The sequence below is a fragment of the Anabrus simplex genome, chromosome 14 (genome assembly GCF_040414725.1).
Source record: "Anabrus simplex isolate iqAnaSimp1 chromosome 14, ASM4041472v1, whole genome shotgun sequence".
Taxonomy (NCBI): domain Eukaryota; kingdom Metazoa; phylum Arthropoda; class Insecta; order Orthoptera; family Tettigoniidae; genus Anabrus; species Anabrus simplex.
Window position 1 is genome coordinate 55,748,103 of NC_090278.1, and position 23,925 is coordinate 55,772,027.

Sequence of the window (23,925 nt, forward strand, 5' to 3'; positions counted from 1 at the left end):
CACAACTAAAGTTATATAGAACTAGCAAGATACCAGTGCTTCGCTACGGTTTTAAACTGAAAGTTATTATTTCAAGTTTTACATTTTGGATAGTCCACTGTCAGCTGAACATCTAAAATACGTCCTCAATTCGTACGTCAATAGGTTTTGGTGGAATGATTATTTATTTCCTCATCTAACACTCATTTGAACCCCATGCGGAAGAATTTGATTGTAAACCCTATATTATTTAACATCTAGGATGTAAAAGCGACCAATCTGTGAAATTTTGATTTTGTACGCCGAACAATAATGGAGGAATAAATACTTTTTTAAGGGGTGAATGTTTTTAAACATTTATTAACATATAGGATTTAAAAGACCACCCTTCATAAAATTAAGTTCGTGCCTGAAACGGTTTCGAAAGAATGGATATTGCGTTTTTGAGAGTCAACCACCATCTAAACCCATTAGGAGGGAAAAACTTAGAAGTATACGATATTTTACAAAGAGGACATAAAAGAAAGTCTTTCTCGTAAAATTACAACTTTGTACGTCAAACGGCTTTGGAGGGATGACAAATTTCGTTTGCGAAGCTAACCTCATTTAACACTTTAGGGGTGGAACGTTAAAAAAAATCCTAATTCACACCTACGATTTAAAATACATACCGCTATTTGGAATTTTGTCTTCGTACGTTAAACCCTTTCGGAGGAGGGAATGAACATATTTGTTTTCGGATCTTAACTCCCGTTTAACTATTTGAGCGGTTAAATTTGTTTCAAACCTTCTGTTATTTAACACCCAGGATATCATTTGAAATTTTAACTTCATAATTCAAACGGTTTCATATAAATTGCATATGTTAGTCATCATTCCTCACCGCCCAGTCAAACCCCTCTTAGGGATGTATTGTTTATAGTCCATTTCTTATTTTAATGCTCATAAAAATAATTCAACTCCTTTTATGCCACTTTTGTTGATTCCATCCTCCCGCGCTACAAATGAAATGGCGTATGGCTTTTAGCGCCGAGAGTGTCCGAGGACATGTTCGGCTCGCCAGGTGCAGGTCTTTCGATTTGACACCCATAGGTGACCTGCGCGTCGTGATGAAGATGAAATGATGATGAAGACGACACATACACTCAGCCCTTGTGCCAGCGAAATTAACCAATGATGGTTAAAATTCCCGACCCCACCGGGAATCGAACCCAGGACCCCTGTGGCCAAAGGCCAGCACGCTAACCATTTAGCCATGGAGCCGGACCCCGCGCTACAAAATACGTGTCTTTATTTTTAAAGGAGATTCAAAAATACCAATTTTCTCGTTCGTAACACCCTTCATTTTCGAGATGTAAGTATCCTCAAACAAAGAATTCAACTCATTTTTCAATTTTTGTATCCCCTCTTAATTGTATTTTCCGAAAAAACAAAAGAATGCGTGTATCTTTATTTTTAAATGAGATACCAAATACCAGTTTTCACATCTGTAACATCTTCAGTTTTTGAGATATAAGTATCCTCATAAAGAGATATAAACCCCTTTTCTTGTCCTTTTTACAACCCCGCCCATAAGTGTTTTTTCCTAAACAAAAAATGCATGTCATTTCATTTTAAAAGAGATTAAAAATACCAAATTATGCGTGTTCCTGTACTTTTGCAGGAAATTCCAAATACAATTTTGATGTCTGTAACATGTTACATTTATGAGATATATTGTATATATTCTCATTGTAAAAATTCACCCCCTTTGTCACTCCTGTTTACCCCTCTCTCAAGTATATTTTCCAGAAACAAAAAATACGTATTCCTTTATTTTTTAATTTTTGTGATATACTGTAGATGTGCTCATTTTAAAAATTCACCCCCTTTTACACTTCCCCTTAAGTGGATTTTCCGAAAACAAGAAATACTTGTTTATTTTTAAAGAAGATTGCAACTTCATTAGTTCTTGAGATATTATCCTCATAAAATAATTCAATCCCATTCTTAATTACTTTTTACAACCCCCTTAAGTGAATTTTCCCAAAACAAAAAATTGACGTGTTCCTTCATTTTTAAAGAAGACCCAAAATGCCGATTTTAACGTTGTAATATCTTCATTTTTGGAGATACCAGTATCCTAATGAAAATAATTCAACCCCCTTTTTCAGTCATGTTTACGCTTCCTTAAGTGTTTCTTCCAAAAACAAAAAAATACGAGTTATTTCATTTTTAAAAGAGATTGAAAATCCCAAATTTCACGTCTGTAGTATGTTAGTTTTTAAAATATATTGTGGATTTTCTCATTTTAAAAATGCACCCCCTTTAACACTTCCCCTCAGGTGGATTTTCAGAAAAAAAAATATGAGTGTTCCTGTACTTTTACAGGAGATTCCAAATACAATTTTGATGTCTGTAACATGTTACATTTATGAGATATATTGTACATATTCTCATTTTAAAAATTCACCCCCTTTGTCACTCCTGTTTACCCCCCCCCCCTTAAGTATATTTTTCAGAAACAAAAAAAAAAACGTATTCCTTTATTTTTAAAGGAAATTCCAATTACCAATTGTAATGACTATAACATGTTCAGTTTTTGAGATATAAGTAGCCTCATAAAAGGTAATCAACCCTTTTTTTTTTTTACCTTTTTCACCCCCTTAAGAGAATGATCCGAAAACAAAAAATACATGTTTCCTTATTTTTAAAAGAGATCCCTAATACCAATTTTCACGTCTTTAAACTGTCGAGTTTTTGAGATATAGATACACTGATTTTAAAAATTCACCCCCCTTTTCTCCCGCTTAGCGATGGAATATCCAAAAATCCTTAGTGAGCACCTACATTGTAATATAAATGTGTCCTCAAAATTTCATTTCTTTATGTCCAATAGTTTTGGCTTGGCGATGATGAATTAGTCAGTCAGTCAGTCAGGACATGTTATTACATTTCCGATTCCCCCGCCCCTACCGTACCAGCTATGGTAACAGAGATGTTCATGAATTTCGATTTTTGTTGCCAAGTCCATGCCAAGAAAATGGGTGAACAGAATTTAATGAAAATGGGTATGTAAAGGCGGGGAATAAAACAATACAGTCTAGGCTATAAATAACTTTGGGGCCGATGACCTTTGATGTTAGGCCCCTTAAAACAACAAGCATCATCATCATCATCATCATCATAAATAACTTTATTCACACGCCTAAAATTTAGTTTTGAAAAACTTATGTGATTAAGCAATTTAATTACATTTTATTCACAAAGTGTACACGACTTCATCTAGAATTCTGTATATAATGAAGAATTCCGTAGCGAAGTACGGGAACACCATTTAGTTCTACCTATATTCAGAAAAAAATACTGAGACAGCCATGGTATATAGACGTTTGATTATAATAAAACTGCATTGCTTTTCTTACGACAGTCCTGAGTTCGTATTTCTCTATTTCTTACCTGATGATGATCTCGTTGATTACGACGATGAACGCCAGTTTCCCGTATTCTTTGGAAAAGGCCCTTAAAATAGCCGACATCAAACTGGGCTTCTTCCCTCTTTTCGCTCCCTCGACCTGCTTCTCCCATTGTCTGAAAAGAAAGTAATAATAATAATAATAATAATAATAATAATAATAATAATAATAATAATAATAATAATAATAATAATAATAATAATAATAATAATAATAATGAAAGAGAATATACTGGACTTGCTTTATATACAATGTTGTTGTTTGAGTCATCAGTCCACAGACGGGTTTTGATGCAGCTCTCCATGTCATCCTATCCTGTGCTAACCTTTTCATTTCTACGTAAATACTACATCCTACATCTGCTATAATCTGTTTGTCATATTCATACCTTGGTCTACCTCTACAGTTCTTACCGCCTACACTCCCCTAAAAACCAACTGAACAAGTCCTGGGTGTCTTAAGATGAGTCCTATCATTCTGTCTCTTCTTCTTGTCAAGTTTCGTCAAATTGATCTCGTCTCACCAATTCGATTCAGTATCTCTTCATTCGTGATTTGATCTGTCCGTCTCACCTTCAGCATTCTTCTGTAACACCACATTTCAAAAGCTTCTATTCTCTTTCTTTCTGAGCTAGTCCATGTTCCACTTCCATACAATTCCACGCACCAGGTGAAAGTTTTCAAAAGCATCTGTCTATTTCCTATATCAGTGTTGGAAGTGAGAAAATTTCTTGTTTCAAGAAAGGCCTTGCTTGCTTGTGCAAGTCTGCATTTTATGTCCTCCATTCTTCTGCCATCGTTAGTTACTTTACTACCCAAGTAACAATATTCATCTACTCCCTTTAAGACATCAATTTCTAATCTAATATTTCCTACAACACCTTACTTCGTACGACTTCACTCCATTACTTTTGTCTGGGAATTATTTATTTTCCGACCTTGTACTCCTTCTCCAAGACTTTGTCCATACTACTCAGCAATTTCTCCACATTATTTGAATGTAGATCAAACACGACGTTATCACATTGGCGAGACAGCCTTCCTCAAGCGGTCACTGATCATTAAATGGCTTGTTTTACAAACACTCCAGATGATATTCAGACGAAATGTCAGATAAGAAGCGAGGGTGTGTTCGTTTGTACAGCGATAAACACTGAACACTCAACATCGCCAATCTAATCAGTTACAACACCAAATGTAATAAGTCTGTCTATGACATAACAGTGATTCACGCATAGCTCACTGTAATCGACTCATACTTAGCAGATCTGTGTATATGAGCCGCTGAGAGCCAAACTGGTCTAAGTCAAGAAATGTCATTTTTTGAGTTATACCCCTCAGTGCATTTATAACGCATTGAAATTTGTTGTGAAGAAGCGGTATAATGATAACTCCCATGGGAGACGCTTGAGAGCGCTAGATGCATTCTTTCCATCACGCCAGAGTGGAGCGCATTTACAGGAATGGTGGTCTAAGTGAAGCGTCACGGCCACGTGGTTGTATTGTTCTGTGTTCATTATCGTTATTTCCTTTCTAAAATCAAAAAGTCCTTGTAACTGTGTTAGTAATTGTATTGTATTGTTACTTATATTTTTAATATTCAGGTTTTATTAAAGGAAAAAAATAGTCTTTATATGGGAAATTCGCTCATAGTCCATGCTATCAGGACACTCCTTTCTTCCGAACGATCGGGATTTCGGAGTTATCGAGAGGAAATCAAGAGCTGCTCAAATGTTCACTCCTAATGATTGATGTAATACCATTCAAAAGGCAAGGAGAAAACAACCCTTTGCCGTTTATAGAATGGCTCTGAATGACCTTGCCTCAACAAAAGATATAGAGAAAAGTGTACATTTAGAAAGATGAACACGGAAAATGAAAAGTTCAGTTGGCTTCATTTTCAGAAAGACTCTCCTCATCTATTTCTCTACAAGAAATCTCTCGTTGAAGGAATCCCTTTCAAAACTTTGGACATTACTCCTTCACATCGTGTTCGTAGCCGTGTTCAACTCATCCCTCTCAACAACGCCGTGCGACCTGTCACTGAGGCTAAGAATCCATCCATCCGTCCGTCCGTCCGTCCGTCCGTCCGTCCGTCCGTCCGTCCGTCCGTCCGTCCGTCCGTCCATCCATCCATCCATCCATCCATCCATCCATCCATCCATCCATCCATCCATCCATCCATCCATCCATCCATCCGGTACACCACACTTTCTTCAATCAATTGACCTGATTATGTCGACCCATTACAAGAGGAAGATGATGTAGATTGTGAAACTGAGTAAACTGGCATCTTCCATTATAAAGTCTGTATAAATTTCAGCATGATAATTTAATTTTTAGAAATTTTTACATTTGGGAAAAGCAATTTATTTAAAATTCATGAGTGTCCGTACTGATGAACTATTAGACCGGATTGCGTAGCTAGCATTTAACAACAGAGCAATTATTTTAACTCAGTCTGTGAGAGAAAATGTTGTCATGTAAGCCGTACGTGCAGTTTCACATCTACTGTAGAACATTATGTATCGTTAAGAATTATTTTATAAATACATTGCCATATTAGAGCTTAAAACACAACCTATACATGTTCCTTTTACTCAACTTCGCCAAAACATTTATCGGAAGAGTGGTACAACTCTTGATTTGTACCACTTTACCTTTCGCTATGAGTAAACTGCTGACAGGAAAAGGGGGTACTCTTTATTAAATATAATGTAAATATATCATCTGCATATTTCATCAAATGAGTCATGAATTCTTGCAAAGCCTGAATTTACATGAAACGAAACGCGAAACCTTTAATTTCCCAGAATGGGAAAAATGTTGACTTAGACCACTTTGGCTCTCAGCGGCTCATATACAGTCGATACCGGTTATAACAACTCGGAAAGAATGGCTAGTTAACAGTCGTTATAAGCAATAGTCGCATAAACCGATGTGTGTGATATTTTTTTTCTAAAAATGTTATATCTGTTTTATGGCTAAGTGCTTCAATCTTGTTTAAGATATGGCTAATCAGTGTGTACGTAAACTTGTTTTAAATATAAAGACTGGTTACGAGGAATCGTGGAGTACCATTCTTAACACTACATTAAGGCCCCCATACACGATCAAACAATTTGCGCAACAAAGGGTTTGTGCAACGTCCTGTTCGCGCAATCTTTGGTACATACACGTTGCAATGGTTTGTCCACTCAGCCTCGGGAGGTCAACCGAGTAGAGGTGGGTTCGATTCCCACCTCAGCCATCTTGGAAGTGGTTTTCCGTGGGTTCCCACTTCTCCTCCAGGCAAATGCCGGGATTGTACCTAACGTAAGGCCACGGCCGCTTCCTTCCCTCTTCCTTGTCTATCCCTCAAATCTTCCCATCTCCCACCAAGGCCCCTGTTCAGCATAGCAGGTGAGGCCGCCTGGGCGAGGTACTCGTCATCCTCCCCAGTTGTATCCCCCGACCCAGAGTCTGCCGCCCCAGGACACTGCCCTTGCGGCGGTAGAGGTGGGATCCCTCGCTGAGTCCGAGGGAAAAATCGACTCTGAAGGGTACACAGATAAAGAAGAAGAAGAGAAACCTTTCCAGGACGGCCAGCATGCATAGGATTCGAATCCACAACCTACCTAATCCAACGCACGCAAATAATAATCCAAACCTACCAGGTCACATCACAGCACTTATTCATTTCCTCACGATGTGTTCCTACGAAGAGTACATTCAATTGTTGCTAATTTCTTGAGAAAGTACGGTCGAATTAAAATGTATGCCACGTGCTCCGTAATGGTAAAAAGTTAAGTGAACACTGTAAAGTGGTCAATATTTCGAACACTTGTTACTCTGAATATGCATGGTACCCTATTTCCTACCTACAGACCACCACGTCGTAGTCCAACCTGCTTATGTAACATCGGATAAAAACGGTCCTTGCCTTCTTCTTCTTCTTCTTCTTCTTTTTCTTGAAATGCCTTGTAATGCACTCATGGAAACGGGCGGCATCCTAGTACACCATTCAGCCACTAGGATCGCGTTCTTGCCCCCTTGTGTTCGCATGGCCGTATATGTCAGTAAGCAAATTATATCCTACATAAACAGAGCTGAATGTTTTTGCGAGTTTTGACAGTATTTTATTTATCGAGCGGTGCTTCACTGGCTTGGATATGTCACTGAAGTTTCAAAACTTTCCTTTTGAGAGGCTTCTTATCAAGTTTCAAAACTTTCTCTCTTCTACTAGAGTGGCTCGGAGCAAAGTTGTCTAATAGAGGTCTCAAACATTTTTGGAGTGGAAAATGAGATAATTTATCGTCTTTACAATTCCTACACTTAATTTCACTGATGAACATGTCTTTCGAAAAAAACCCGTGGTTTTTAGTTACGCCTTTCGGGGCAAGTATTGCACAGCAGAGGTGATAAATTCCGTCGTGCACTGCTGAAGTGACACAGACGATGATTTTGGGTATCTGAGGGCTCCTCGGTCTTGAAAACGAATAAGACACAATGTTGGACTTTAAGTAGCTGGAGAAGAGATATGTTGTAAACAGCCTTCACAGTCCGTTTGTTCTTCTACCACACGCACTAACGATAAGTATAATTCTACCATAGCTACAGAAATACCAGATATTTTAGCTGCTGATCTTGAAAAAATTAATAATATTTATAAAATAGTAGCCAACTCTTTACAATCAAGTATTGTTCAAGTAGATTTGATGTAATTTACCTTGCAAGGGTTTTGTAATGATATACATTGTGTGCTCAGGAAGCTGCGGAATTTGCACATATTCGCGACTTTCATGCGTTCTATCTTTTTCATCCATCTGGGACTCTCTTGATTGTAGTAAACTGGTTCGTACAATGTGGGTCTTCTCTTCATCGCTCAGCTCAACATTGCCATGTTTTGATGCCTCATTAATCCTAGTATGGAGCGTTGTTTCGATTGCGTCTTAGGTAGCCAAAAAAGAGTTCGATGTCATACCTTGTTAGGTTCCTCGTCAACACATAATGCAAATTTATACTTACGAGGTATTTTACGCAGGCCACAGTGGATTGGGTAGTCAAGATCAATGCCTGATAAGTTCCCTGGTGAATCTTTTCACTTTCTCTGAATGCATTTGAAGTTTCTTAATATATGATAGGAAATCATTAATTAACCAACTAAGGCGTTCATCTTCAGTGCTAAAAAATGTTCGTTCGTTCTCATTCTTGGAATATATAGCAAGTGAGGTGCTGCAGGTCCACCTCTGTGGTGCAGTTGTTAGTGTGATTAGCTACCACCCCCGGAGGCCCGGGTTCAATTCCCGGCTCCACCACGAAATTTGAAAAGTGGTACGAGGGCTGGAACGGGGTCCACTCAGCCTCGGGAGGTCAACTGAGTAGAGGTGGGTTCGATTCCCACCTCAGCCATCCTGGAAGTGGTTTTCCGTGGTTTTCCACTTCTCCTCCAGGCAAATGCCGGGATGGTAACTAACTTAAAGCCACGGCCGCTTCCTTCCCTCTTCCTTGTCTATCCCTTCCAACCTTCCCATCCTCCCGCAAGGCCCCTGTTCAGCATTGCAGGTGAGCCTGGGCGAGGTACTGGTCATCCTCCCCAGTTGTATCCCCGACCTAGAGTCTGAAGCTCCAGGACACTGCCCTTGAGGCGGTAGAGGTGGGATCCCTCGCTGAGTCCGAGTGAAAAACCGACCCTGGAGGGTAAACAGATAAAGAAGAAGTAGAAGAGGTGCTGCAGACTTCATGCGCATCGAAACATTTCATAAAATGTTTCATAAAACAAATGGTTTATTTTAAATTGTCTCTGTATTTAATGCTCTCGGGACAAACCAGATCAATACTTCTCAAAACAGAGACTGTTTCAGGAGAAAATACAATATTTTTCGCTCTTGCTACATTAATTTACTCCAGATTTGTTGGGCAAATTACTTTTCAGGTTAGTTTCCTTACCGGTTTCATATTTGAAGATTTCTGAGCTTGAAGAGGCCTCTCAAATGATCGCCGGTCACGGTAGCATTATGTACAAAAAGAAAGTCCAGTGACAAATGTTGGGATGGCACGATTTTTTATGACGTAACTGGGATCAACACTTAGGAATAGAGGCCTAGATTCATCAGTTGGAATTCGTATCTCATGCGTAATGCTTCCTCAGTATAACGTTTCGAACAATGAACATTCACTGGAATCTTGTGAAACGAAATTCCACTGCCTTTAATTATTTCTTGTGAATAAACCATGACTGACGAATACACACATTCACAACCAACTCACTTAAAAATCACGTTTCAAGGCGCGAACCTGCTAGACGGGGGGCAAGAAAGCGATCCTAGCGGCCCGGCATTGAACTTCAGCGTGACCACTTCGATGGCGTCTTACGGGCTCTATTCCATGACCTTGTATTATAACGCAGGCAACGGATCTGACCTATCATAGACGTAGACAACGGTGCCATCTAGCGGCTGATGAGCACACAACGCCATAGAGACAATTAGAGCAAAATTGCAGGTACTAATTGAGTCGCCTACGTACATCCAACGACTGTTTTACACCTACACTCAACTATCGATTAACCGGGATAATGTAGGGTTAAGGGAACTTGGAGGTGAGAAGTGTGAAACCCCCAAACCCGCTCCTACCTACTTCAAGCACTACTCACATCCCTACTCAACTTCTCCATACTATATCAGCAAATCACCCAATTTCTTCTCCCTAACCTCCAACAATAAATGTAAATAACTGTATTGAACTCACTGTAAACCTATTTATGCAATGTAACTGTTGTAAACTGTAAAACCAATGTATGTAAAGCCAAATAAATAAAGAGCAAGAGCACAGATACTGCACCCCTTAGCCAAGAGGACATACCTTCACATCACATCACCAAATTAAACCTCCCTCCTTTTATCTTCCAACCCTACCAAACCCCCAAACCCCGCCAAATCTTATGGCCAGAGAGAAGGCGTAACCTTCTAGGTGGCCCGCCCCTCCCCTTCGGGGAGAGGAATGAAAACATTCCCCTTGGTCCTTGGAAGTGTGACATGATAGAAAAATGTAACTTCCGATGTTCAGTTATATATCTCAGAAACTAAGTTATTTCCTTGAATGTTCCTTTTATATATTCAGAATACATTCATAATTATTTGAGTAGAATATGAAGCTCCTATGTTTAATATTTTGTGCCAGAAATAACACTATTAAAATAATTTTTTTAAACAAATGTTGAAAAAATTTCCCTTAACTGATGTACCCTTTTCTGAGAAAATACTCAACCCAGACCCAAGGAACTTTGCATGCGTAATATTCGAAGCTTGTTTGAGCTATTAAAGTAAAATTATTTCCTATTATTTACAGTAGTTGAGAAATTATGATTTTTTTATAGCCTAGTTGAAAACTGAAATTTTCTGTAAAATTTTCAGTACTGTTCAAGCTGGCCTCCATGAACTAATCAAGATATCTGATTAAATTTACTTCCACAAGCAGAATGATATAGTGTCTAAGAGACTACTAAGTTTTAAATACACTGATGTGATAGTTTCTCAGAAAAAGGTACACGAAGTTTCAAAAAATATGACTTACGGAAAGTCTAAAAAGAATGACTGGTAGCTGGCATATAATGACATTCAGGGCGGAGAGTTGTGTTTAAACCTAATTTTATTGCCTGAAGTATAACTTCAGCACAATCATTCATACACCAAATTCTTCAGGAAAGATTGGAGACTTTTCAAACTCAAAAAAGAAAATTGACATTTGTGAGCCTGTCACACTTCCCGGTTCCCTTAAGGCTTCCCGGATAAGTATGATCGCGGTTAACCCGCAAAAAGTTAAAAATAGAACAGGCATACTGAAAGTACAGTTAAAATGATAATAAACAATACCACCGTGTTGTTTTGTATTAACTCACCCAAAACGTTGCAGTAAAAGTAACGCTTAGCACAATTAATAAATGAAAAAATAAACAGCACTTTTCGTTGAAACTAATAAGGCAAAGAAAAATGTTCAAACTACGTAACTTCATTTTTTCAGAAAATAATCAGTCATGGTTTTCTGCTTTTGTACCGAGAAACACGTTTTCTTTGTTATGCTTCCCAAGTTTCTCAAAACAAGCTTTTCGGTGTTGAGAGCATTATCCTAACAATATTATCCCGACACTTTGTAATTCTGTATTACTGTAACTCCCAACACTCGTGCATTTTTAGTGTTTTTGTTATCGCGGTTAAGCCGCAACGCGGTTGATCCGATTACGGTAAATCGAGAGTGGAGTGTAATTATTTATTTAAGAGCAACTGGCAAAGAACTAACTTCGTGATGATGCTGATGATGATGATGAGGTAAAATTAAGAAATTATGTGAAAAGAGTTCAGTGAAGACATCTTCAGTGGGCCTACTGACGGTAAAGCGCCAGTAAAGCGATTTAATGTGAATACATATTGAAAGTTTTAACGTACTGCAACTCTGCAGCTCTCATCGCTGGGTTCCGTACTTCAGATCCCGGTCACTCCATGTGAAAATTATGCTGGACAAAGCGGAGGCGGGGCAGGTTTTTCTCCGAGTACTGCGGTTTTCCCTGTCATATTTCATTCTAGCAACACTGTCCAATATAATTTCATTTCGTATGTCAGCGACAGGCTTCGGCACTCAGCACAATTCCTATCCTCGGCGCTAGATGGGGGATTCATTCCATTCCTGGCCTGATCAAATGACTGGAAACAGGCTGTGAGTTATTCAATCAGTCTGCTGTATTATCAACGATCACTTTTTGGTACATATGACGTGTCATGTTAGTAACACTCCCTCTACCTGTCAGTAAATTCCATAAGTTCATATTTACCTCATTTTAGGGCATATTTGCTTACATATTTTGTATTTCTTTAGGTCATAAACTTCCAAAAGTTATTGATAACTAGCAGGTGCCCGTGGCTTCGCCCGCGTTTATTAATTCAACCGTGTTAGATTTTCTAAACCGTTTAATTAAATGCAAAAGCTAAACTATATACTGTATATATACATATATGTTCATCCTTCTCACCCCCTATGCCGAACTACTCATCAGATTTCATTCAAACCACTTCCTACCCCCACCCCCACCCCCTCCCCTCAAGGATAATAAGACCAAATTGTGAAATTTTCAGGGAAATCGGTCCAGTAGTTTTTGAGTCCTTCGAGGCATACATAGCCTACATACAAACATTCATTTATATACGAGGGTCGCATCATCAAGTCATAACACTATTTTTTTTCTCGCGAACAGGAGATAGCATGGAAAATCTAAGATATGCATTTAGAAATATAGGGCATGTACTTATGCATAGTTCCTGAAGACAAATTCTGACTTCAGGAGATTCTCGTATGAAAGTGACAGAACACAGGCCATTGGTAAACATTGTTTTATTATGGTATAGACAGCAAATGAACAAGGCTACGTATAAAGGACAGGTCTCCAGTGGCTACAGACCTTCGAAATAATTACCCAAGGTTTCCACTGTGCGTTTCCAGTAGTACATCTTTGTCCATGGACACTGATCGGCCTGGGCGAGGCAAATCGGCAGTTGATACTGTATCCTGTTTGAACGTGTCCACCCATCTCACTAGTGTTCTATAGGGCATGGCATGCACACCTAATGCTTCCCGCAGCTCTGCATGGCATTGGCGTGCATTTCTGCCGCGGGGAACTGCTATTTTAATATACGATCGTTGCTCCTGCTTGCTGACTTCCATTTTGTGACGCTCTCACTCAACTTGGGGACATGCTTAGACTCACACTGTTGTTTACATACACCATCTAATGGCATAATATGCAAGTGCATACCGTACGTTTCCAAATGCATTTTCCATGTTGTCTCCTGTTCGCGAGAAAAAAAAACACTTGCCGTCACTTATGACTCGACCTACGTATATATATAGGTAGATAGATAAAGATAATAGCTGTAGAAGTTCATTGTCTTAATCATCTCTGTACCCTGCACAATTTCTTTTTTGTGACATTGCTATTTTTGGCTTGTGACAACATTGAGTTCATGTTCTCTTTTTTGAACCTTACGTGATTCACAAATGTTCAATAGCTTTTGTTCTTCTTCTTTCCGTTCGGGCCTACTTATGGCCACGGGGTTCGTTTTGGCTCTTTACCTGGGTCTTCTGTTTCTTCGTGGTCCAGAAACGTTTCATTTTCTGGCTGTGTACCAGCTTCCTCTTCTCTGTCCACCTCGCTCTGGTCGTCCCTGCGTTCTTCTTGCTGGTGAGGGACACTGAGAAAGACACCTGCATAGTGAATGGTTCTGTGCGGTGTTTGGTGGAATGTCTAACTGTTCAAGATCCTATTTCACTGCGCTAATCCATTTCTTCTTGGAGGCTTTCCCTCTTCCTACTGTGCTGAAGAACTTGTTGCCGAGCCTGCAGGTGCAGGAAATCAGTCGTATGCTGTAACCCCTCCCCTCCCCCCTCAAAAAATTAGAAATACATGCGGTTTTCAAAAGGCTCTCTACTGATTTTTCCATACTGAACAAACACGCAAACAACCCCTACACATATACACATTCCTCAAACAAAACTAATTAAACACACAATAGCACCTGCAATGTCAAAACATTCATGAACTCAGAAACACTTGATGTGTGCGCGCAAAAACAGATGTTCTCAGCGTTACCAAAATCACTGAAATAAAACCAGCAACGTCCTAAAGCAAAATTACATGTTATATTGTTATAGTGAAATTTATAAACTAGACATTTTGTAATTAAAGTAAATCACAATAGCATGTCTTTATTTTGACAAAATAAAAAGTGCAATTGTTATAGTTCATCGATTTACAAATGCGGCTATAGAATAGGCAAATTGGGACTATTAAAAGACCTGTCAGGAACAGCTGATGGCTTCCTGTACAGTGTTTTGGTTTCCCGTTTGCTTTGAGCGATTCCCTCTTTAATTATACCGCTGAGTGAAGAGGGTGCCACCTGCCACGTTCCTCATTTCGGTCGAAATGCAAGTGTGACCAGTGCTGCCTCTCTGTGGTATTTAAATTTATTAACATGATTTATCGTTCCAAAATTATTTGGACCCAGAAGCGTTGCAGTAGTTATATTCGGCCCTAGTCCTACCTCTTTAAGTTTTCGGTTCCTTGAGCTCTCTTTTCCTGAGTGGGCCCTTCCTGGTCATCAAGAGACATTCAGAGGCGTAGAGTACAGAGGGTTTTCTAGGCCGAGTTGTAATGTTTAAGTTTCTTGGAAATATATTTGGATGTGTAAATGCTCTTACCGGGCTGATAGACCCTTTCGAACTCGGCACATCTGGTGTCCATCGCCAATGTTTCACACTCCTTTCCCTTTATTGTTTAAATATTATGCGAAAATAACGAATGTGCTGGTCTAATTTCATTTACCATTTTTCATTGGGAATAAATCGCGAATGGGGAACTTTCATGTTTACGAAAAATTATATGAACAAATGAGGCAATTGGGTATAATAATTACCACTCATGCGCCACATTAGTTTCTGTTCAGTACTTCAGATGTAGTAATTCTCGCTCTTTCGTGAGAAAAGAACCTGTAATTACTCACTAACGAATAGAAAAAGACATTTACTGTTCTAGCACCACATAGTAGTAATGGAATATTCGATTCGTTTTCCTGAATCGATTCATTTGATTTTGTTCACGCTACTGAATTGATATAGTGATTCGATCTACGGTACATTAGAGTCACCACTCCTGTGACATCTGTGTCCACTGGTAGGAAGCAGTAACAACATTCAACGCTCACTACTGCCATCTGATCTTCATTCTATGAACTTATTTCTTGTCATGCCATCCAGATTTAGGCTTTTCCATCACATCAAGTTTTAATGTTACAAAGCATTTCCCCCACCGCAACAATTCTATTAAACAAGTTATTGTGTGCAGAATTAGATTTAAACAGTGGCGTGCACGGAACTCCAACTACCACAGCGCTTCTGAGGCAAAGAATTTTGCTTTCACATTTTCTTATTAATCCTTATAACACTTTTTATCAAGTTTAAAACTGCAAACAGCTAAGTGAAGCCAAGTACACCTGTCTCGACAATGCGCTCCTCTACAGCAGTTGAGCTCTCTCCAACGAGCTGGATTTCTTTCAAAGAGGATATGATATGATTTCTTAATCGGCGCGAAAGAGAGCTACCCCCGCGAAATTAAAGTCGCTGTGTTGACGCATGCGCTTGTAGCCTCCTTGTAGCTTCTGGGGGCGAGTGTGGGCCACGCTCGAGATTCACAGCGTCTTACGCCGACAGTCCAGCTAGCTTGGGTAAGGCACGGCCGACTGGATCCTTCGCTGCGCTCCTTATACCGGCCTTGACAATCGCTTGTGAAGCCCAGCATAAAGCTGTAATTGGAAAGTTTCTCCATAATGCCGCTAGAGCGCTGGCCACTTAAGGCACTGGCAGGAAGCTGTGTACCGCAAATTATCGTATTTCGAGTTTCATTTGTGTCGTTTTTCTGTCGTAAGTGTTGGTAATGGGTGCGTAATGAGATGTTTGTTTGTTTGTTTCTTTCTTTGTTTGATTGTTTGTTATTGAGAATTTATAGTTATGCGCTAATTAGTTATTTTTTGTGTGGTGCAGTGATTTGTTTTCTTTAAATTGTGTTTACAAAACTTGGAATATGTGATATTGTTGTGCGCCTTTCTGTACTTCGAGCAGACAATTCCTGCAAACAAGAACAAATGTAATGAGTGGCTCAAAGTAATTTCTCGCCGTAACTTCGCCCTAAACAAGAATTCTCCTCCATCCGCTAATTCGCTTTTTAAGAATTGTGTAGTATAGTGATTTGTTTTCCTTTAACTCTGTTTGCAAATATTCGAAATATCGTATTGCTGTTTGCCTTCTTGGACTTCATACAGGAAAAGGAGCATAGGCACACTACCATTTCACAAATCCCGTGTAGACCAGAATAAAACTAAGGAGTGACTCAAAGCCATTCTCGCGATAACTTTGTCCCTGACATTAATTCCGCGGATTTCAAGCAGCCTGTTATAATTCTATGTTGAATATTGACGATGAAAGAGAAGAAGAAGAAGAAGAAGAAGAAGAAGAAGAAGAAGAAGAAGAAGAAAGGTATATAATCCCATGCTCCGTGGAGTCCAAATTAATTGCATGAGACATGCTCCTAACTAACACAACCTCTGGACTTTTCCAGCCCACATCCTTGCATGTGCTATCAAAAGATGTCAGGTTTTACATGTAGGCTCTTTCTCTTTTCTGCCTATGTGGTTTTTCCCTGACCCTTCAATACTATACCTTAACACTATCCTACCAATACAAACTCGTCTGGTAACGTGTTTAACATGGAAACAGGCAGATACTTCTTGTATCATTTCCCACTCTTCTCAGCTACCTCTTTTCTACCTAGAAACTAAAAGCATGTCGGAGGCAATGTAGATTGAGTCGATTGCCACGACGGGGGAGCGGGCTACAGGGGCCTCCCCGTAAAGAAAGTCCAAATTAATAGTTTTACTGACTGAGGATGTAACACTACTCACCGCTCTAGTCTGTCTCCTAAGAGTTTGGATGTGTCCTCATTTAGAGGAGTGTAGAGGTCGTCCACGTCTAATTCCTTACTGTAACCTTCTCTGAAGAGATCAACAGTCCACCTGCAACAAACATAAGATCTATTAAATTTAGCAATCACCTGTTTGTGGTGAAAAGTTTTGCCTAAAGAAGTTGTTACTGTACGTGAGTATACAACTCATGGTTATGTTAACGTCTATATTCGTCTTTGTCTTTATTTCGACTAAAAATTTTCTTTCTAACAGGTCTCTCTTGTTCATATCAAAGGCATTCCATTGCATACAAAGCCTATGGTCTTATGAATGTGCAATAATGTTTGAGTTTTGCGTTGAAGGAAATGGACTTTTTGTTATAAACGTTTTTGGTCAGTTGATAAGCCATTTCCATTTTATTATTATTAGGCCTATAGCTCGGATGGTTAATACTTAACTGAATGATCATAGTTGAGACCTTTGGTCCAATTTTTATTTACTTATTGTCTTGTTTTATATGGCGGGACTCAGGCTATGAAGCCTGCTATTCTGTCCGACCATACATACACCTACATGAAGAGTTAAATATACACTAAATTATCCACAGTTTAATATATTAAGGTATCAATTAAATGTTTTAATTAACCTAATAACTCAGCTATGATCTAATCCTACTATGTTACAAGAAATTATTATTATTCATTAACCAGGTTTGACAGAGTTTCTTAAAGCGTAGGTGGTTTGACCAATGGGTCCCGAGTTTGATTCCCGGCCAGGCCGAGGATTTTAATCGCGAATTTAATTCTTCTGGCTCGGGGACTGAGTGTTTGTCTTTGTCCCAACAATTTCCTCTTCATTTTCAGGCACTATGCTACACTACTAACCACCACAGAAACACGCAGTAGTAATTACATCCCTCCACATACGGTTGGCTTCAGGAAGGGCATCCGGCCGTAAAACAGGGTCAAATCCACATGTGCAACACAGTTCGCACACGCGACCCCACAAGTGTGGGTAAACCGGAAGGAGAAGAAGAAGCAAAAGAAGGTGTTTAAGACCTAAACATCGTCCTAATATGACCTTAGAAACGACAAATAATGTTATTTGTTTTACGCCCCACTAACTATATTTTTAGGGTTTTCAGAGACGCCGAGGTGCCGGAATTCTGTCCCGTAGGAGTTCTTTTTGATGCCCAGACATTTCATACCACGGACATTCCGTAGCACTTGATTTTTTAATTTTTTTTCGCAAGTTGCTTTACGTCGCACCGACACAGAAACCCATGGCGACGATGGGACAGGAAAGTGCTAGGAGTGGGAAAGAAGTGGCCGTTGCCTTATTTAAGGTACAGCCCCAGCATTTGCCTGGTGTGAAAATGGGAAACCACGGGAAACCATCTTCAGGGCTGCCGACAGTGGGGCTCGACCCACTATCTTCCGAAAACTAGATACTGGCCGCACTTAAGCGACTGCAGCTATCGAGCTCGGTCCACTTGACTTTTGAGGACATTTCGTACCACTTAGGTCGTTATCTACGTGCGAACAGTTTTCCTGTAATCCTCAAATATTTACACCAGGACAATCCGTACCACTTGATGTCAAATTGGAAATCCAGTTCCACGCCAGCACACGTAATGAGCCTGACAGAAACGCTTTAGAAATCTGAAACAAAAATAATTTACAACATTTGCTGAAGGAAACTTTAATATTATTTTAATAATTGCCCTTTAAACTATACTTATCGCTTATGTTTACGTAAGTATTATCCTAAGAAGGTTGATTTTTAAGTATAAATCCTGAAACAAAACAATACAATAGAAATCACATCGTTTTCGGGAGCAATGTGCCTGGCAAGCATAAGAATGGATAATATTACTATTAATGTAAATATTTATATACTATTTTATTATCAAGTAAAATAAAAGATTCTGATGAACTGGCCGACATGGGCTTGAAGGTCACGCGGAAACAGGAAGCTACTGAAAGTTGGAAGTAGCTAGGTCCCCGCGAATGACGAATACCAGATAAGAATTAACACGTGTGCCAATCAGATCAGTTACCCCCGACGGAAGGTTAACATCAGCAGTGGTCACACCGTGCAGAGGCTTCTGCGCCAGTAGTGGACAATGGATATACAAATGAATACATGCAGTAGGATATCCTTTTTACTTCGCAATATTTCCCAGTCTTAACTGTCACTTCGCAGGTAATCAGCCGGTCAAGTGGTACGAAATGTCCTAGAATTGTTCTTTTTATGTGCGAGCAAATCTACCAACACGAGACTGATGTACTTGAGCACCTTCAAATACCATCGGACTGACCCGTCGCCAGTGTTGCCAACTCAGCGGATTTTCCGCCAAATTTGGCGGATTTTAAAATGGAACAGCGATAAATTTTCCATTTAGCGGACAGCGGATTTTTTGACGGATTTTCAAACTTCTTTTAGCGATTTTCAGCGGTAATAATATCACCTTTCATCACCAGGAGAGGAAAAAAATATAAGTACGGCATAATAGTCTACTTATTCCTGTTGTATTGAACTTGTGCTGCATACTACCACTCGTTTTCTAGACCAGCTCTGGTCCACAGCCTCAGTGTTATAATCTTTACTGTACTCTTGATGAGCCTGGTAGTGTCGTGTTTGATAACATGTTTCTTTTGACATCAGGTTCTTTTTGGTGCGTCGAAAATAAAGGTTAAAAACTAGTCAGATATTTCGTAAAGAGTAGTTGAATAATTAAACTTTAAAAGACTAGTTGTTTGAGCTTCCCAGTGATGTCAAATACGAAAGGTGCGTCTATTGGCAGTGCAATATAAATGCGAAATTGTTTGACATTCATTCTTCCCGCATTTTTCAAAAACAATGAAAACAGTAATCAAAGTGAAAACACATTCGAAATAGATTTAAAAATTTCCGTATGGTCTTTGCTGCTGTGAACTGCCAGCATATTATTTGAAAAAGAATAATACCATGTCGCTTCATATGAAACCACATGACCTCAACTCAGCACATCTACTTCAGAGCATATAGTGCACTGAGGAGAAGATGATGAACTCCTGTTCTGAAACTGGTGAATGTTGAGTTAATCTCCTTCATTTAAACAGCTGATATATGCTATTTTGTTTCAGTTCGAAATTTAGCGGAATTTAGCGGATTTTCAACTAAAATTTAGAGGAGAAGAGATTTATGGGTTGGCAACACTGCTCTCGGAAGGCCAGCGCTCTATCAGAAATAGAATTCCACGGAGTAGTAATATAGGCCATCTACTCAGAAGCTGGGAGCGGGACGTTTGTTTATTGCGGCCTTTCCTCGCGTTATTTGTAGCACTACTTTGTTATTACTCGATTAATCTTGCGTATGTCCTTTGCAATATACCAGGGAGAGCTGATGAGAATCAATCCATACAATACAGTTCGCACAATGATTGCTGGAAGCCTCCGTAAACAGTAACACTTTGAGATCTATGAAGAAGTAGGAAGTCTTTCAATAGCGTAGCAAGGATCGACCAATAGGGCGGGATATAGTTACAAAATAACGATAGAACATGATGAAGATGTTTGTGCGTGTGTGGTGCGCGCATGTGTGAGTGTGATGCAAGTGTAATGGACTAGTATAACTTGGAATCAATTCTCTAAACCCATGGGTAAATAGTGGAAATATCGAGCTCGATTAGTGGGTATTATTATTATTAATATTATTATTATTATAATTATTATTATTATTTATTATCGTTCCGGCCATCTATGGACCACGTTTTACAGTCTTTACGTTATTTTTCACCAGTCCTGACTTCACATTCTGCCAGTACTTCTTCATCCTTGCACTGACTTCTTTCTTCTGTTCTTCTGTGTAGGTTATCTTCTTCTTCTTCACAAGTTCTTCCCCAGTCTCCTGGAAACCCTTGAACTCTTTCACTTTTTGTCTAAATTTGTTTCTATCCAGTACGTCCTCTTTTTCTACTCCTATCCTGGCCAGGTCGGTCCTTACTTCCCGAAACCATTTTGGTTCCGTCTTCCTTAGGCTGAAGAAGCTGAAAATCCTTTTTGTCAGTCGGTTGGTGTCCATTCTCTGTAGATGTCCATAAAATTGAAGCCTTCGCTTTTTCATCAATACGACGACTTCCTCTGTCTTCTGGTATAGTTCTTTGTTGGGTCTAAGTCTCCTCTCCCTACCTTTCATTTTCGGGCCCAAGATCTTCCGGAGCATTTTCCTCTCTTTCTTTCTGATGTTCTCTAGATCTCCCTTTCCAATCATGTCCAATGTTTCTGCTGCGTATAAGCATTCAGGTCTGATGGATCACGCATTACATTTATTATTCGCCTTCCTAACAGACCATATTGCTTTCATTCTTTCACTGTGTGCCTGTTTCCTTTCCTCTGACCACTTAGTCCCCGATCTTTTAGGGACTTCATTCTCTGGCTTTACTACCCATCTGTTTATTTTGTGACGTAAGTGTTTCTGTCTAGTATTTCCGATGGTTCTATCTGGGCCTTTTCCAGATCATTTTTAACATCTTGTATCCATGGTACGTTCTTCAGTTTTTCGGCGTATGTCAAAATCTTGTGGGTTAGCCTTGAAGACGATAGTCTGTGAACGTGTCCATAGAATTTCAGTCTTCGTTTCCTGACGTCTGCGGCAAGGTTAGACAGTCTTTCCGTAGCTTTGCGTGATTCGAGCCTATACCCTTCCTCCTTTTTATCTGGGCCCAGAATTTTCCTCAAGATCTTCCTTTCCTCCTTCAAGATGTTTTCCAGATCACCTTTATTATTAATTACCAAGATTTCACTTGCATACAGCACTTCAGGTTTAATCACCGTTTTATAATGATTGATTTTTGTGTGTATGCACATGCATTTCTTGTTGTAGATGTCACGGGTTCTCCAATATGCTCTTTTGAGTTTTTGTAATCAAACTTTCTGTGCTTCCTTTTCCAACCCTGTTGGTTCTAGGATCTCACCGAGATATTTAAAGTATGGAACTCGTTTGATCTGCCCATATTTTGTTTGTAATTCCTGAATGTCGAATTTAGTGCAAATAAACTTGGCCTTCTCGAATGAGATTTGTAGTCCAGTTTTCTCAGCGCATTCCTTGAGGACTTTAATCTGTTTGATCGCTGAAATATCACTATCTGTTAGTATCGCTAGGTCGTCTGCGAAAGCTAAACAACTGACCTTTATGTCATCGTTCTTTCGGCCAAATTGAATGGGTTTCCAGTGCTTCTGAACTTTCAGTTCCTTCTCCCATTCTCGAATGACTTTGTCTAGAACAAGGTTGAAAAGCAGTGGTCTTAATGGCAAAGGGCTCCGATACTTCACCCATGAATTTCACTTTTGACTTCGAGTCCGTGAGTGTTTCTTTAATGGGTCTAAATGTCTTAGGGTCAAGTCCTTGTTCTTCTATGTTGTTAAAGAGAGACTGTCGATCGACCGAATCATACGCTTTCTTGAAGTCGACGAAACTACAAATAATCGGAGAGCTTCGGGTTGCTCTATATTTCAATATCGTCTTCAAGTTAAACATTTGTTCAGCTGGTATTATTATTATTGCTTACATCTATTATTATTATTATTTACGTAGTTGTGTACGGAATTTATTTGGTATAAATCGTGGTCGTATTATTTGTGTATTGTATGACCTGTATTGCGTAACAAAACATGTGAGGTTATGTCACGATACATCTGCTGAATGTATATTAATAAGAGTGTTTATTTAATGTAAGAACACAAAATTAATAATATATAATTTATTATTACCTGTAAATATGATGGATAACCCCAGTGTAATGTTATGCAACACACGGTAATAGTCCAGAACAACGCATCTTGTCACAAGAATTATATAGAAAATTCCATAAACAGTCAGTTTAATTTTCCCATAAATGAGAGGGCATACAAGTCTCTGGTAAGACCCCAACTACAGTATGGTTCCAGTGTATGGGACCCTCACCAGGATGACTTGTTTCAAGAGCTGGAAATAATCCAAAGAAAAGTAGCTCAATTTATTCTGAGTGATTTCCGACAAAAGAGTAACGTTACAAAAATTTTGCAAAGTTTGGGATGGGAAGACTTGGGAGAAAGGAGACAAGCTGCTTGACTAAGTGGTATGTCCCGAGCTGTCAGTGGAGAGATGGCGTGGAATGAAATTAGTAGACGAAAAAAGATTAAAAAATATGAATATAAAGTTGGAATTCAAGAGGACAAATAGGGGAAAATATTAGTTTATAGGAAGGGGAGTTAGGAATTGGAATAACATACCAAGGGAAATGTTCAATAAATTTACAATTTCATTGAAATCATTGAAAAATGGCTAGGACAACAACAGATAGGGAATCTGCCACCTGGGCGACTGCCCTAAACGCAGATCAGTAGCGATTGACAAGGAGTGGTTTTATTATTGGAATGGTGAAGGAAACCAACGAAGAATTCTGGGTGTGTCATTTGATTAATTTTAAGAATGAATAAGAATAAAAACGGGAAAGCTGGCAGAGTAGTGGTAGACTGGAAAAATACTGGCTAACTGTACGAAGCTGTGTGGACAGAACGGCTGCGATCGACGCGACATCTTGCGGTTAACTATTTTATCTTCAGCTGTGTAATGGTGGTAAGGGACGTGTCTTTGAACAGCTCTTTTCTATCCGTGTACTTATAAAAATTCCCGAGATAAGGACGTGTAATCACATATTTCCTTGATTTACATAACAAAATTGGTCGAAATTATCTACGGTAATCAAATTTTATAAAATTCGTGTTCGAAACACTTGATCGTACATAATATATTGTTTATATCCTCTTTTTAATTAGTTCACATATTTTTGTGAGAGGATGAGATTAGATAAATGTGATACAACTAATGTTACTTTCTTTGTACCACACATAACCATAAGCAGATACTCCAAGATTTAGATTATACGCTGCTACAACAAAATGGAAGAAATGCTAGACATTATGAACACAGTAGAAACTCATGAAGGTGTAGTACGAAGTAAGCTTCATTCTTACCAACCTTTTACGT

At 39.1% G+C, this 23,925-nt stretch overlaps 1 protein-coding gene across 1 annotated transcript in view; it reads right to left on the minus strand.

Annotated features, from left to right (window-relative positions):
* The window catches only part of LOC136885586 (ATP-binding cassette subfamily C member 4), a 174,734-nt gene that overhangs the window by 126,719 nt on the left and 24,090 nt on the right, over positions 1 to 23,925 (minus strand). Inside the window, exons 2-3 of the mRNA XM_068230337.1 lie at positions 16,915 to 17,025; positions 3,418 to 3,549 (exon numbers count right to left, since the gene is read on the minus strand). Coding sequence (XP_068086438.1) covers positions 3,418 to 3,549; positions 16,915 to 17,025 — 243 coding nt within the window. The remainder of the gene's footprint in view (positions 1 to 3,417; positions 3,550 to 16,914; positions 17,026 to 23,925) is intronic.